Source organism: Pteropus medius, unplaced genomic scaffold (genome assembly GCF_902729225.1).
Source record: "Pteropus medius unplaced genomic scaffold, Ma_sr-lr_union100, whole genome shotgun sequence".
Lineage (NCBI taxonomy): Eukaryota > Metazoa > Chordata > Mammalia > Chiroptera > Pteropodidae > Pteropus > Pteropus medius.
Window position 1 is genome coordinate 716,756 of NW_024341372.1, and position 15,270 is coordinate 732,025.

A 15,270-nucleotide genomic window follows, 5' to 3' on the forward strand; every position below is an offset into this window, starting at 1 on the left:
GTTTTTCCAGTTGTTAAATAAAATGTATGAGGATGATACATAATGTTTTAGCTTTGATACACTGATGCTAAAATCTCAATTTTGCACCCAAAATCTTAAAGTCAAGGTTAGAAATGGAGGCACCTGCATCCCCCCAGAAATAATCAGAGGTAAACATCCTAGGCAAAGCTGTGGACCAAAGAGACGGGTAGCTAGAAATGATATTCTTTTCTCTAGTCAAAGGGATGGGAAGGAAAAGGGTACCTCAGGAAAAATATTTTCTAATAATACAACCTCAGAAAGAAAGCTAAGAGATACTACTATAACTCCAGACTCCACCTCAGGGATATCTTGGAACTTTAGATAAACATTCCTCCTTGAGGGGCCCACATACTAGCACAGAACTTCTGGAGGCCCAGGGCTGGGAGAAGAAGCCCTTAAAATAAGGTTGCTGTGTACAGCATTCCTCTTGGGAGGAATGTAAAAGTGAGAGTGGTATCAGTCTGCTGTGTCCCACCCTGAGGTAGGCCAGAAAGATGTGCCACCGTTCATTCTGAATAAGTATGAAGTGAAATAAAACTATAAAGAGGGGAGATACAAATGCCACAGAAATATGGCTAAGATTAGTTTTAGAGGCACCACTCGCTAAACTGAGAATGTTCAGACAGAAGGATTATTCAGTGTGATATGGTACACCCATTGCACCAGCCAAGAGTAGCCCAATTCTATTTTAAGTACTTGTTGCCACAAGTAACTCCATCAAGCAAAACGAACAAACAAAAACTTGAAAAAATACTATGCTCACCAAGCTGGCTAATGATTGATGTCGGGCAGCTCATACAGCCTCTGTTTCTCAGTTTCCTCATCTTTAAACTGAAGATAAAAGTAGCACCAACCTCATTTGGCTATTGTAAAGGTTATATAAATTAACACATATAAAGTGCTTAGAAAAATGTACATCACACTGTAAGCTCTACCTAAGTGATAGTTAGCATCTTGACTATTACTTTGTACCCTATATCCTGTGCTACATGTTCCTATTCATACTCGCAATAACACAATAGGGAATGTACTGTTATTACTACCAAAACCAAGGTCAGAGAAATTGGAAGTAATTGTCTCAAAGTGGCTGAATCCAGGCCAGACTCTCTCCCAAGTCCATGCTCTAAACCACCAAACCACAGTAGAATGATGATCCCTTAATACAGCAACCAGCTGACTTGGAAAATTTCTGAAGGGAGGATCTCAGAAGACTTGGGTTCTGGACCCATTGCTGCTACCAACTTACTCTGCACCAGTGGGAAATAGCTGAACCACTTTCAATCTGATTCTTTATATGGACAATGGGGATAATACAATGGTTCCTGTTTGGCTCGCCTCGTATGGCTGATTGAGAGAATGAAACCAGTTTATGTGAAGGAAAAAGTCTTCTCAGAGTTCAGAGCTCTCATCCTTTGCCTCCTCTGTTCCACTTGCACCACATGTTTCTTTGCCTTGTCTCAAAAAGTGCAATCCCTTCCCACTAACCTCTCCACATTAGCCTTCTGTTCTCTTCTTTTCTTTCAGCATTTTTGCTCACACTGTTCCCTCTGTCTGGAACATATTTGCCACCACTAGGTAGGCAAGACCACATTCCATTCATCTCAAAATCCCTATATCCAACACCTCGTTCTGATTACAGGCTGGTTATCTGATGTGTGGTTGTGGCCTGAGCAGAATCAGAGAAAAAAAAAAAAAGAACAATGGAAATGCCATCTTTTTCATACAGTTTATTTTCAATGCTGCTTACTGACAGGAGGGCAAAAAAAATAATAAATCCATCCAGCTCCACATTTGATCTCCTAGTCCCTTGAGCATACTTCATTAAGCCACCTTTAAAAAGATGCTTTTGCTGCCTCCATCATGTTGGGTTTTTGTGTATCTTCCAACTTCTTTGAATTAAATCATCCAATGGTAAAGTGGACCAGGCCCTTAGGTATTATACAACCAGGTTGAGGGGAGGGGTGCCATTAGGAGGAAATCACAATCACACACAATTAAGTTCCTAAAGAAGAACATTTGGTAAAATCCTGGTAAAAATCTAGAAAAAAAAAAAGAAAGATATCAAGTGTATCTAATGAGTGTAAAAGGTGACAAAGTGAAAGCTCAACCAAACATCAGTATCAGAGAAATTAGAAATGGAAATTCAACAGAAACTGCTGTCCTGAGGAACAGGCTCTTCTCCCTGCTCTTCCCTTAAACTGCTCTAAGGTATTATTACTTAGAGGTATGGGTGACACTTTTACTCATCCATTTATTTTTCAGGAGTCCTGGGGGGTGGGACAGAGCAGAGGGTAGAGGTACTTCATGAACTCTAGTCCCTATAGGCTGGTAGGAAGCAGGGTTGGTAACTGGAGTTGGGAAAAATGATCCAGAATGTTCATGGAATAAGTTGAGGGAGGGTAAAGTCTGGATATAATACAAGACCTCCTGCTCTCTAGCCAGGTGCTCTTATTTATTGAGCAGGCACCAATAGTCTATGTGCCACCAAATCTCCACTCTCTTTCCCAATTCCTCTATGAGGGAGATTCAGCTTTGTAGGTTTCCCCTATGACTCCTCTTTTTGACTGGATAAATTAAACTGAAATTATTATGTGGATGCTTTTGACAGCCACCCTGTTTGTTCAAACATGTGGAGGATGCAAAGGAGTGGCAGAGACAGCAAAGTACTGCTTCATTTTCTTGATTTGCAAGGCTTGTCCACAGCAGCCTTCGGCAAGCTTGACAGGACCTCTCTCTGTCTGCTCAATTGCTTGGGCAGGTGGAACATACAAAGAGCCTATACCAGGGAACCAACGAGGTTGGGTCACCTATGCCAAGAACCAGTAAGTCATGGAGTAGAGGCATGTTCTATTGCTTTCTGGGGGCGAACCCTGCCCCCAGCACTCATGTACCTTTAGCTTTATATGATTTGGATATTCTCCCCAAGGCAGTCTTACTGTCTCACTAAGATAAGGACCCTTTATAGCAAAAACAAGTCCCTGCAGTAGTATCACAAAGAAAAGCAATTGGCCTGCAAGACGAAGAAGGTTGGAAGACTATGTAGTTCATCAGTGAAAAGAACATCACACAGGAAATCTGGAGACAATATTGAAGTTTTAGTTTTGTCATAGATTTGCTGTGTGAACTTAGTCAAGGATAGGCTTCTATTCTATGACTTCCACTATCATCAGAAAGTGTGCATGTGTGTGCATACATATGCGCATGAACCTGGCCAGGGTTGTTATTGGGTAGGGCAGGGGGGATGGTCTTCTAATTGTTTTGGTGAACTTGACATTCTAGAACTCTTTAAGAATAGAAGTGGCAAACATTACAGCCACTTTAGACCTAGGCTTCTGGAATGCATCCATTAGGCCTTGTTGGAGAAAAGGCTTTCTAAAGGGCAACTCCTCTGGAGTAGATAAGTTCCACAGTGACCCCAGAGTCTGAAAAGAGAATCATAAGAATTTTTTCTGCTTACCAACGTAGATGAAGACTGACTTCACAAGCAGGAGGGTGCCAGGGAGGTGTGGGCTTGGATGAGATTACAGTAATGGTCCCCAAACTTTTTGGCACCAGGGACCAATGACCCTATGAAAATCTAATGCCTGATGATCTGAGATGGAGCTGAGGTGGTGATGCTAGCACTAGGAAGTGACGGCAAATACAGATGAAGCACTCACCTCTTGCTATATAGCCCTGTTCCTAACAGGTCACGGACCAGTACCAGTCTGCGGCCCGGGAGTTGGGGACTCCTGGATTACAGAACCAAGCAATAATGCTAATGAAGGAGGCAGAGATCAAGTGTTCTCCTATCAATTCTGGCTCAGAATTACCCTTTTGTTTTCTACCCTTCACCCCTAGACAAAAACACATGAAATTCCTCCTGAGATGCAGATTCATTAAACTATAGCTCACTGCCTTTGAGTTTGGTGTTAATCAAGCTCCCCAGATATGCCAAGGAATTTAAAGCTATTCTTGGTCCTCAATGACCCTAGCTACAGGGATGGAGGCCCAGAGCACATGAAGGAATTAGATCTTCCAGGCTTTGGGAAGGGGAAAGATGTTCCGGGAAATAGGAAGACAAATGCTCTTGGGAATCTCTTCTCATAGAGAACCTTGCCAGGGTAGAGTAAAAGAAGTCTGCTAACCAGCCACAATTTTGGAGTTCCTTAGAGTTGATGGGCTTGTTAGAGGTATTTTGTCTACTCATCTCCCTCTGATCAGGCAACTAGGCAAAGCAAACCAGACACAAAGAAAGGAGAAGCCATGATTTCCTAATAAGTCTGGGTCAGTGCTGACTTCCTCTTAAGCCCAAGAGGATCTCTTTACACAGATGCATTCCTTTCTCTGCATCTCAAAGAACCTCTGCTGTTTTCTACTCTGTATATGGACATTATCCTTCAAATAAAACTCAAAAATATTCCAGCTGCTCAGAATTGTGGTCTTTTCTGGCTATTTACACTAAGGAGGAACAGAGGCAGTAGAATAAAGGAAAGATTTTTTTTCCTGGACCTTGTTTAAGTAGCTATTTGTAAGGCTGATGAATAATTCCCTTGGAATGTACTAAACTGCTTGAAATGTTAAAGAAATACTACCTTTCAATGACAAGAAACAGTGCCTGATTTGCGGCCAGTAGACTGGGGAGCTGGCTCAACTTCTATGCTGTGACCATGAGGCTTAAGATTGCTGCCACTTCCCTAGTAGCATGTCTAGCCTCTCTCATTTTGGTTATGTTAGCTTGTGGATTGTCAGATATTGCAACTTGGGAATGAAAGGTAAATGTGAAACATCGTTACTCTTGGTTCTCTTGGTGGGCACAGGGAAAAAAAATCACTAAAGAGCATAGTCAACACACTGGTATCTGCAAACCCTTATCATTCACACCTATTTCTATTGATCAGAAACCTCAGGAACCCCAACAGAGGCAAAAATCTCTATTTATTTGTTAAGTTATATATATCCTCTAAGTGAACATCTAGGAAGAGGAGGCTTTAGTGACTTCAGCTACTGAAGACTTTCTGAGTTCAGAGAAGTTGGGGCTATTTCCAATGGACTAGAGGGCTCTCAGGGATTATTTTTATAAGCAGATGATAAAAAACAGATTTTGGTCTGTCAGTTTGGCAGGAATGATGGTCATGGCCTGAAGTGTGCAGGCTTAGGTAGATCTAGTAGATGCGGCAGGGTGAGGTGATCCCACTAAGAGGTAAAAAAGTGTGTTGGCTGGCCTGTACCAGAGAACAAATCTTGTTTGGGAGTGAATTAGCACATAGTACTCCTTATCTGGTAGTGATGAAATTCTAGGACTTGAAAGAGCTCTCACAGGCTACTAAGTGAACCCAATTGTTTCTTGGCAATACCCAAAAAGATGAACCTTTCCTTTCTCAAATAAGTATTGCCACAAAGATTTCTCTAACCTTCTCCGAAAGCTATTCAAGTACACACCTTTTATTAGCAAGAAGTTTTGCCTTGGCTCTAATCTAAATTCTTCCTGCTGCTCTTCAAATCTAATTCCTCTTTCCCATTCTTGACTATGGGAAGTTCTGGCTAAGCTATTCAGACTCCTCAATGTCCCTGTTGGTAAAGAGCCTACCTCCCAGTCTAGGACAGAGGCCTGCCACTGGGCAATCTTGTCGATATTCTCCAAACGCCGCTTGCGTTCATTGATCTGCTGAGTCACATTTCTCATGACAGCCAGAGCAGCTGCCACATACCTGTAGTCACTGTAAAGACATAAAAGTACAAGATAAATGAATCAATGTGCTAGAGAATCTCCTTTTCCTACTTACTATAAGAGACCCCTGACTTTCAGATAGAACTCATGCCATATGGAGTAAAAGACTACATTATTTATCCTTTTTTACAGTAAGGAGTAACTATGTCACTAAGTTATGTCCAGTAATATGTAAATAAAAGTGTTGGGCAGAACTTTTGAGAAACTTCTTTTAAGGAAAACAGCATGCCCTTCTTGGACCCTTATTCAATCCTGATGCTTGGAATGTTGGTGTGATGGCTGAAGTTCTAGCAGCTATCTTGTATCATAAGGATAAGGCCCATACTCTTAGAGATAGGATAATAGAAAGTGGAAGGAGCCCAAGTCTTTGATGAGCATGGAGCCACCGTGGCAGTCATAGAATGCCTCACTACAGACTTAATTTACATAAAAGAAAAATAGACCCGTATCTTTTTTACACTATTATTTTTATGTCCTATCCAATACAATGAGTCAAGGACCAAGAAGGGAGCTTCACACATGGCATGGTCCCCATAACTTTGCCATTTCTTCTATTATCTATTTCTAGGGAGCTCTGCTCAATCACAGTAAAATAATATCCACATCGTTTCTCTTGTACAATATAGAGATAGGATGCAGCATAGTGGTTAGAACAGAATCTGGAGCCCAGAGTCTTTGAAATCAAACCCTAGTTTTATCAATGACTAGTGGTGAGGCCTTTGGCAAGTCTCATTCACCCTCTCAGTGGCTTAGTTTCCCCAGTTTCCCATAAAATGGGGAGAATCGCAGTAGGATTTGTTGAGGGTTTAATTATCCATGTAGACTATTTTACTATTGGCTCACAGTAAATGTTAACATTATTATTAATACAAATCAAACATCTCTCTAGTACAGATTTCACAAGGATTGCCTCTTAAAACCTGGTCCCAGAAGTACAACCCTAGGCACAGCTTCCTAGGTCTATGGATGGCCCACTTGTTGGTTATACCACCCTGCACAGTTTTCTGTGCTTGTCTAATCTGATTTCCATTGAGTGGCTCCTGTTAAAGGAAGATTGAAAGTAAGATCCCACACATTTAGTGGAGCTACAATAAACTGAGAAGGCAGGAGGATGAGTTCAGTCTTAACTAGCCTTTCCTTAGAGAAGTTGAAGATGGTTTGTGGTCACTAACCTGCTCACTGTCCCAGCACCAATTAGAAAGAAGAGAGGGGGAAAAAAGATTCACAGTAACTGTCTTTTTCTTTCCTAATATGTTGAAGTGTGGGGTAGTAGACCAAACAGAGGCACAGGGAAGGAAGTTCTAACTGCCAGGGCAGATGCCATGTAGCACTGCTTCTTAGCTGGTCTTACTAGCTCCGGTCTGTTTTCTGCATGCCTACCAGATCAGAGTCTTCAAACACTACTGCATTTTATCACCTCCAGTGACAGGATGCTTACTAAACCTCCTAACCAGTCTACTCTGTCTCAAGACAATAAAAAAAAAAACAAGAAAACTCTTCTTTATCCTGAACCTTTATGAATATTAGCTATTATCAGTTTTTCTTCTGGACCCTGCTGCTGATTCATAGTGAACTTATGGTTGACTATGCTTCCTAGGTCTCTTTAAAATATGCTGTCAGGAAGCTGCATCTCTCTCAGTCTGTATTTGAACTGTTGATTTCTTAGACAGAACTACAAAACTTTACATTTGTTCATGTTATATTTCATCCTTTTACAGTTACTTGCACTAGCATATGGGGGAGCTATTGGGCTCTGTAACATTATCAGTTTCTCCCTAGCATTACTGAGCCTGCCATTTAGAAGCAGGTGATGACAGAAGAGGTGGTGTAGAAGCTGCTGACATAAATGAGTATGCCTGTTCTTTGGGTCCAATTTCTGTCTCCCATGCCCTTAATCTCTGATTTGAGGTTATCAGGAAAATGCCTTTAAGGAACTTTCTGGGAGGTCAAACATAGAGCTACACTGTCTAATATGGTAGCCACTAGCCACATTAAATTAAAATGAAATAAAATTAAAAATTTAGTTCCTTAGTTGCACCAGCTACATTTCTCAGTACTCAATAATCATATATGGCCAGTGGTTACTATATTGGGCAGCACAAATTTAGAACCTTTACATCATTGTAGAGAATTCTATTGGACAGCACTGGCATGAGAATGCTTATTACCTAATGCCTGACTCAGCCATGGATTCATCACTGCTACTGTTCCATAATGTCAGTCTACCCTTGACATTTTTAGCTGGCTCCCACTAGCTTCAGGAGTGGGTAAGAGAAGAAGTGAATAGCTGTGGTACAGCCTGAACCTTGCTCAGACTTTCTGGGTCTCCAGATGAGGTCTGGGTCCAGCCCTCTAATAAGGAGACTGACTGAACCAAGACTGTATTATTCCAGACGTGTCAGCTAAACTCTCTCTTGCACACCATCTTCATTCTTGTCAGCTTAAGGAAGGTTGAGGGGTAGGGTGGAGACATGCAACCCTTTTGTAAATAAAGGTAGTATTATTCTCCATTTATCACTCTCTGTCCATCTAATCTTCTAACTCAGAGGCCATTCTAACTGCCTGCATTTCAGACCTAACTATCTGAACATCCATCTGACTAGACCTTCAAGTTGGCAGCAGCCTTCAAATACAAGCTACTCTGACACACATTACAGGAGGATTCATTTTGATTCAGCTTCCTGAAACCTGCCAAAAGGGGTGGCCTATGGCCTGGGAGTAGTGCTGGGACCAACAGGTCTTGCTGAAGGAGGATAGGGATTGATGTAGCCTGCCACTGCCTGAGCCATTCTCTCAACACTCTCGAGCCCAGGAGGTAGAAGGAGATGGAGAAGAAGGCCTTGAGGCAGGGGTTCCTGTCACAAGGCGAAAGAGCACAGGAATGGCAAGTACCAAGCAGATGTCCTATCTTACTGGCTCCCACTAAACTCAAAAAGGCCCTGGGGTTGCTCTGACCTAAGAAACTAAAACAGCTCTTGGTTATGCTTTAAAGATAGTCTTTCTGTGCTCTTAAAAGCCCAGAAAAAGCACTTATGCAATATATAATTTTACTTAGTCGATAACATCAGGCCCCAAGTATGATTTTAAGAGCCTCCTTCTAGGTTCTGTGGAATAGATATTCAGGAGTAGGTGGGAGATAAGCTGTGATATAAAAACATTTGAGAATCACTCTTGGAATATCCTGGTTTTAAAATTATTGGTCTGAAGGCTTCTCCACTGAGATTTAGGTACAACAGTGGCTGCTTCTGGTCACTTAGCACCATGAAGTGTAACTATGGAGGTCATTTAGGATCATGACACCATGGGCTGGCAGAACTAGAAGACATTTTCTAGAGTGGCTAATATTATGGCTCACAAACCTTCCTGGGCATAAAAATCACCTAGAGGGTTCCCAGACTACTGTCCATAATTTGTGTCCCTGTTTTGCCACAGACTTGTTCTTTGTTGTTTTTCTCTGTATGAGCCTCAGTCATTCCAGCCATAGAAGGAGGAAATCTGACTAGAAGACCTTCCTTAAAGGGTCTTTCCATTTTAGGTGCCATAAATATTTTCCATTTTTATTTTTAAAATATCTTAATTTTAGCGGGGGTTCTTCAGTGTCTTATTAGCTCTCACAAGAAACTGTATCCTTAAAAAATTTGAAACTCAGTTCTGGCAATGGGCTGAATTAAATCTTTCCAAGTGAGACTTAGTTACCTCCAAATTTCATGTCTAATGAGTATTCCCTCCCCACCTCCAACTCCCAGCTAGCAAAAAGACTCAGGGAGGGGAAAGAAGAATCCTACCTTGCAAAATCCTTCTCTACCTGCCTCCCTCACAGCCAACAGAGCATGGAAGTCAGAACTATCACTACTCACACAAAGGGATAGTCCAGTGCCACCACATTTGGATTCATATCTGAAATCTGTCCAAGGCACCGGAACCACTGAAGCACATGAGTCATGATTTGCTAAAGAAACATTAACTTAAAAATGAAGTGTGACATAATCAAAATCAACTGGCCCACACGTGTCCTTAGGTCTAGAAGTCGGCTCCAAGGAAACGAGGCAATGGAGCCAAATGAAAGTAGGAAGCAGGCCTAATAAGAATCAGAAAGAAAGCTAAAGAAAATTGGGCAACAGCCTTCTTTCTTCTTGGAGTGCTCAATCAGGAAGAAAGCTGAGAGCTGGGGCAACAAATCTAAGGTCGGGGATTTAATTAATACCAATTAAAAGCCAGCTAAAAACAGGCTAGGGACTCTAGACCATGAAGTAAAGCATGTGAAAGAAGGAGAATGATTCACTGTAGACCATCCTCATTGTTGGAGATGACTCCTAGCATATATCTTAATGGTAGGGGGTTAGGGGTATCATTTCCACTTTGAGAGAGATAATCTCCTTGGTTCATTTTGAGTTGGTTTTCTTGAAAATACTGAAAAACTTTAAAAGAACCTCAGGGCAAGTCTCAAGTCTATTTTCCCCTAGTCATGCTCTGGGTCTAAGGGGAAAGTACAGTTGGAATTAGGCAGAACAGGGTAGAAAAGACTAAAGAAGACCAGGGATGTAGCCTTACAGAAGAAATCAAAGGTCAGTACGGTTGGGCAGGCTGTTACCAGGATATTTGAATCTATCAAGCACAGTAGAATAAACAGTGAACAATTATTTCATCTAGGATGATTTGCTTAGCTAAACTCAGGACTAAGAACCAGGCTATAAGCTAGCTGAAGTCAGGGTCTAACTTGTACAATAATGATGAGGTATACTGATTTTTGTATGCATACTGATTTATAACTTTATAAGCAACTCTCGCAGGCATTCCCTCACTTTACGCACATAATGGCCTTAAGAGGTAATCAAGAACATGTCATCATACCATTGTGCAGATAAGCTACCAAAAGCTCAGGAAAGGCAAAAGGACATATGTTCTCAGTAAGGACTAATATAGAGGAGGCTCTCTTCCATACTCCTTTTCCCCTTAATCCTTTACCTATGGTCCTGAGCGGTATACTTGAGGAGCTCAGCCAACTGTAAGGGATATTTGCAGATCTTCTGGACTGGAGTCAAAAGGAAACCATCAATAGCAATGTCAATCATCTGCTGCAAGAGGCGACAGGCCTCAAAGAAGTGCTGATAACGGCTGTCTTTCATCAGTTTGGAGAGTTCCATGCAGGCGTCCAGGTGGTTGTTACAGTACTCAGAGTATATCCAGAATCCATCTTGCTGTGAGCAGAGGAAAAATGAAGAGAAAGTGAAAGGCTACTGTGGACTCCAAAAGAAGTTTTGGAGAAATGGAAAAACAGACCAGATCTTGTTCTTATGTAGGAATATTAAAATGATAATAATATCAATCTTTCCTAAAGCGATTCATAATTTAATAATAAAAATAAAGAAATTATTTGAGAACTAGACAAACTATAAAAATTCAGAAAGAAAAAATAAATAAGTAGGAATCATAAGGAAATTCTATAAAAGAAGGATAATGAGGGGAGACTGGCCCTCACAATTGTAAAACACATTATGACAATAAAACTCTGGTGCTGGATCATAAAAAGAGATAGGTCAGAGGTTCTACTTCTGGCAATGTTAGACTAAGTTGTTTTAGATAAATCTTACCAATGAGAATAGCTAGTAAAGTTAGAAAAATACAACAAATTTCAGTTTAAAGGAATCACATCATCCAGAGCCTCAAATTGTCTCCAGAGAATATTCCTTAGAAAATATACCTTGTACTTAGGGGTAAAGAGGTCGTGATGTATACAAGTTAAACACAAATGACTGAATAAAAAATATATGTGCATGTGTATGTATGTATAAATATGCATATAGAGAGAGGAAATGATGAGAGAGTAAGGAGCGAGAGGGAGAGCATATTCAAATTATAAAGTAAAAGCAGTGAGATGTTAACAATAGGTGAATCTAGGTAAATGGTATATGAGTGTTCTTTGTACTGTTCTTATTTTTCAAGTTTTCTGTAAGTCTGAAATTATTTCCAAGTTTTACAAACCTCCACAATTGTTCTTATACACTGTTGAGTACTCATACAAAAATTACCTGATGTGTGAACAAAACCTAAGAGAAATAATAGAAATTAATAGACAAAAAAAAATCAAGATTGAGTTATTACACATGGACTTAAAAATATTATTTAAAAATTACACATAGGCAAGCTACACAGATTAAGAGAAATTAGAAAGAAACATATATTTAATACAGAACTTACTGACATATAAAAGTCCTAGAACTTAAAAGAAAAGCAATCTAATTAAAAAAAACATGCAAAATAGTACATTAAAAGGTTGATACACCATGCTTAGGAGAGATTTATCCATGCGCTTCACCATATTAACAGATTAAAGGAGGAAAATCATATAATTATTTCAATAGATACATAATAAGCATTTGAAAAAAAATTACAATAAAAGCCACCAGCAAACTAAGAATAGAAAGAAACTTCCTCAGTGGGCTAAAGGGCAACCATGAAAAACCTAAGCTAATATCCTTCTCAATGGTGAAATACTGAATGTCTGCCCCTAAGATCAGGTACAAAAAAGATGCCTGCTTTCACAATCTCTAGTTAACACTGTATCAGAGGTTCTAGTCAGTATAATAAGACAAGAAAAGGAAAAAGAAAGTATGCAGATTGAAGGAGAAGAAATAAAACTGTCTTTATTCAGAAATTACATGATTGTGTATATAAAAATTCCTAAAGAATCTATAAAGAAAATACTAGAATGAATTAGTGAATTCAGTAATGTGTCAGGATTCAAAGTCGATATACAAAAATCAATTGTATTTCTATATCAGAGCAACAAACTTTAAAAAATTGAAGTAAAAATACCCTTTATAATAGTAACAAAAATTGAAAACTTAGAAACCATTTTTTTTTTTTAAATAAGGTCAAGATCTACACAACGAAAACTAGAAACAATACTAGGAAAAATTACAGAAAACCTAAATAGATAAATAGATGGTCATGGAACTGAAATGTCAGTTTTCCCAAAATTGATCTACAGATTAAATACAATACTAAACAAAATGCTAGCAGGGTTTCTGTTTGTTTTTACTTTCTAACAGTACTTGGAAAACTGATTTTTTTTTTTGTTTACTGAGAAACAATTGGCATACATCAATGTATAAGGTGTACGGCATGATATTTTTATTTACATATATTGTGAAATGATTATCACAATATATTTAGTTAACATCCATCATCTCACGTAGATACAATAAAAAGAAAAAATAATTCATTATGATGAGATAAGTTTATAGGATAACCACAATTAAATTTTTCTTCTTGACAAAACTAAAAAATCTCCTAAAAATCTAAAAATTTATATAGACATACAAATCACCTATAATAGCCAAAAATGTTTTGAAAAAGAATGAATTTGAAGGACTTATGCTACCTGCTTTCAAGACTTGCTGTGAAGCTAGATAAGACGAGACAGCAGGAGAAAATAACTGATTTTTTTTGGTAAAAAAAAAATAAATAAAATAAAAAATAAAAACTATGGTGATGAATATTAACTAGACTTACTGTGGTGATCATTATACAATATATACAAATGTTGAATTATTATGCTGTACACCTAAAACTAAAATAATGTTATATGTCTATATCTCAAAACATCCAAATTGTTGTATAGATCACTGGAATAGAATTGCATCCCTAAGAATAGATGCACTCATATATGATCAATCAACATTTTTTAGCATTTTATTTTATTTTACTATTAGTTTCAAGTATACAATACATTGGTTAGACCTTTACATAATTTATGAAACAAGTCCCCATTACTCTATCATCCCTCTGGCTCTAAACATAGCCATTATATTATTGCTGACTACATTCCCTATGCCTTGTTCCTCAGCCCATGACCTATCAACTACTAATTTGTACTACCTTAACCCTTCACTCCTTTAACCCAGCTCCCCAACTCCTCTCCCCTCTGGGCATCACCAGGTTGTCCTCTGTATTTGTGAGTTTGTTTTCTATTAGTTTGTCCTTTTTGTCCCTTAGAATCCTCATATAAGTGAAATTTATATGAGATATTTATCTTTCTCTGACTTATTTATTTTTCTCTGATTTATTTTGCTCAGCATAATAACCTCTGTGTCCATCCATGTCGTTGCAAATGTTAGAATTTAATTTTTTTGTATGGTTAAGTAATAGTCCATATATATGAAGCATAACTACTTTATCCAATTGTCTGTAGAAGGGTGATTATGTTGCTTCCATATCTTGGCTATTGTAAATTGAGCTGTCATGAACATAGAGATGCCTAGATCTTTATGAATTGTTTTGGTTTTCTTTGGACAAATACCGGGAGTACAATTACTGGGTTAGAAGGTGGATATATTTTTAATTTTTTGAGGAAGGAACCTCCAGACTGTTTTCCATAATGGCTGCACCAATTTGCAATTCCACCAACAGTGTAGGAGAGTTCCCTTCTCTCCACATCTTCACCAACATTTGTCATTTTTTGATTTATTGACCATGGCCATTCTGACAGGTGTAAGGTGATATCTCATTGTGGTTTTCATTTGCATTTCCCTGATGATTAGTGACCTTGAGCATATTTTAATACATCTGTTGCCATTTGTATTTCCTCTTTGGAGAAATATCTATTCAGAATTTCTGCTCATTTTTTAATTGGTTTGTTTTTATTGTTTTTGAGTTGTATGAGCTCTTGTATATTGTGGATATTAACCTCTTATCAGATGTATCATTAGCGAATATCTTCTCCTATTTAGGTTCCCTTTTCATTTTGTTGATGGTTTCCATTACTGTGCAAAATCTTTTTAGTTTGATGTAGAAATGTTTATTTTTTTCTTTTGTTTACCTTGCCCAAGGAGATATATGCAAAAAGAAAGTACTAGTAACAATAATCAGAGTTTTCTGCCTATGTTTTCTTCTAGAAGTTTTATGATTTGGGGTTTAAGTTTTTAATAAATTTTGAGTCTATTCTTGTATATGGTGTAAGAAGGTGGACCAGTTTCATTCTTTTGCATGTATCTGTCCAATTTTCCCAGCACCATTTATTGAAGAAACTGTATATTCTTGCCTCCTTTGTCATATATTAAGTGAGCGTATAGACGTGGATTTATTTCTGGACTCTCTATTCTGTTCCATTGATGAATGTATCTGTTTTTATGCCAGTACCATCTGTTATGATTACTACAGACTTGTAGTATAGTTTGATATCAGGTAGTATGATACCTCCAACTTTGTTCTTCTTTCTCAAGATTGCTGTGGGTACTCGGGAACTTTTATGGTTCCATATAAATTTTAGGATAACTAGTTCTAGCTCTCTGAAAAATACCATTAGTATTTTTATAGGAATCGCATTGAATCTACAGATTACTTTGGGTAGTATGGCCATTTTAATGATGTTGATTCCTCCTACCCATGAGCATGGTATATGCTTCAATTTATTTCTATTTTCTTCAATTTCTTTTTTCAATGACTTATAGTTTTCTGAGAACAGGTCTTTTACTTCTTTGGTTAATTTGATTCCTAGGTATTTTATGGTTTTTGATGCAGTTGTAAATGGGAATGTT

At 38.5% G+C, this 15,270-nt stretch overlaps 1 protein-coding gene across 6 annotated transcripts in view; it reads right to left on the bottom strand.

Moving 5' to 3' along the window:
- ARHGEF9 (Cdc42 guanine nucleotide exchange factor 9) overlaps positions 1 to 15,270 on the bottom strand; it is a 153,017-nt gene that overhangs the window by 34,732 nt on the left and 103,015 nt on the right. For all 6 annotated transcript variants that reach the window (XM_039850520.1, XM_039850536.1, XM_039850512.1 and 3 more), the window contains 2 exons: positions 10,697 to 10,929; positions 5,591 to 5,720 (listed from right to left, as the gene is read on the bottom strand). In XM_039850520.1, the coding sequence (XP_039706454.1) occupies positions 5,591 to 5,720; positions 10,697 to 10,929 (363 nt within the window). The remainder of the gene's footprint in view (positions 1 to 5,590; positions 5,721 to 10,696; positions 10,930 to 15,270) is intronic.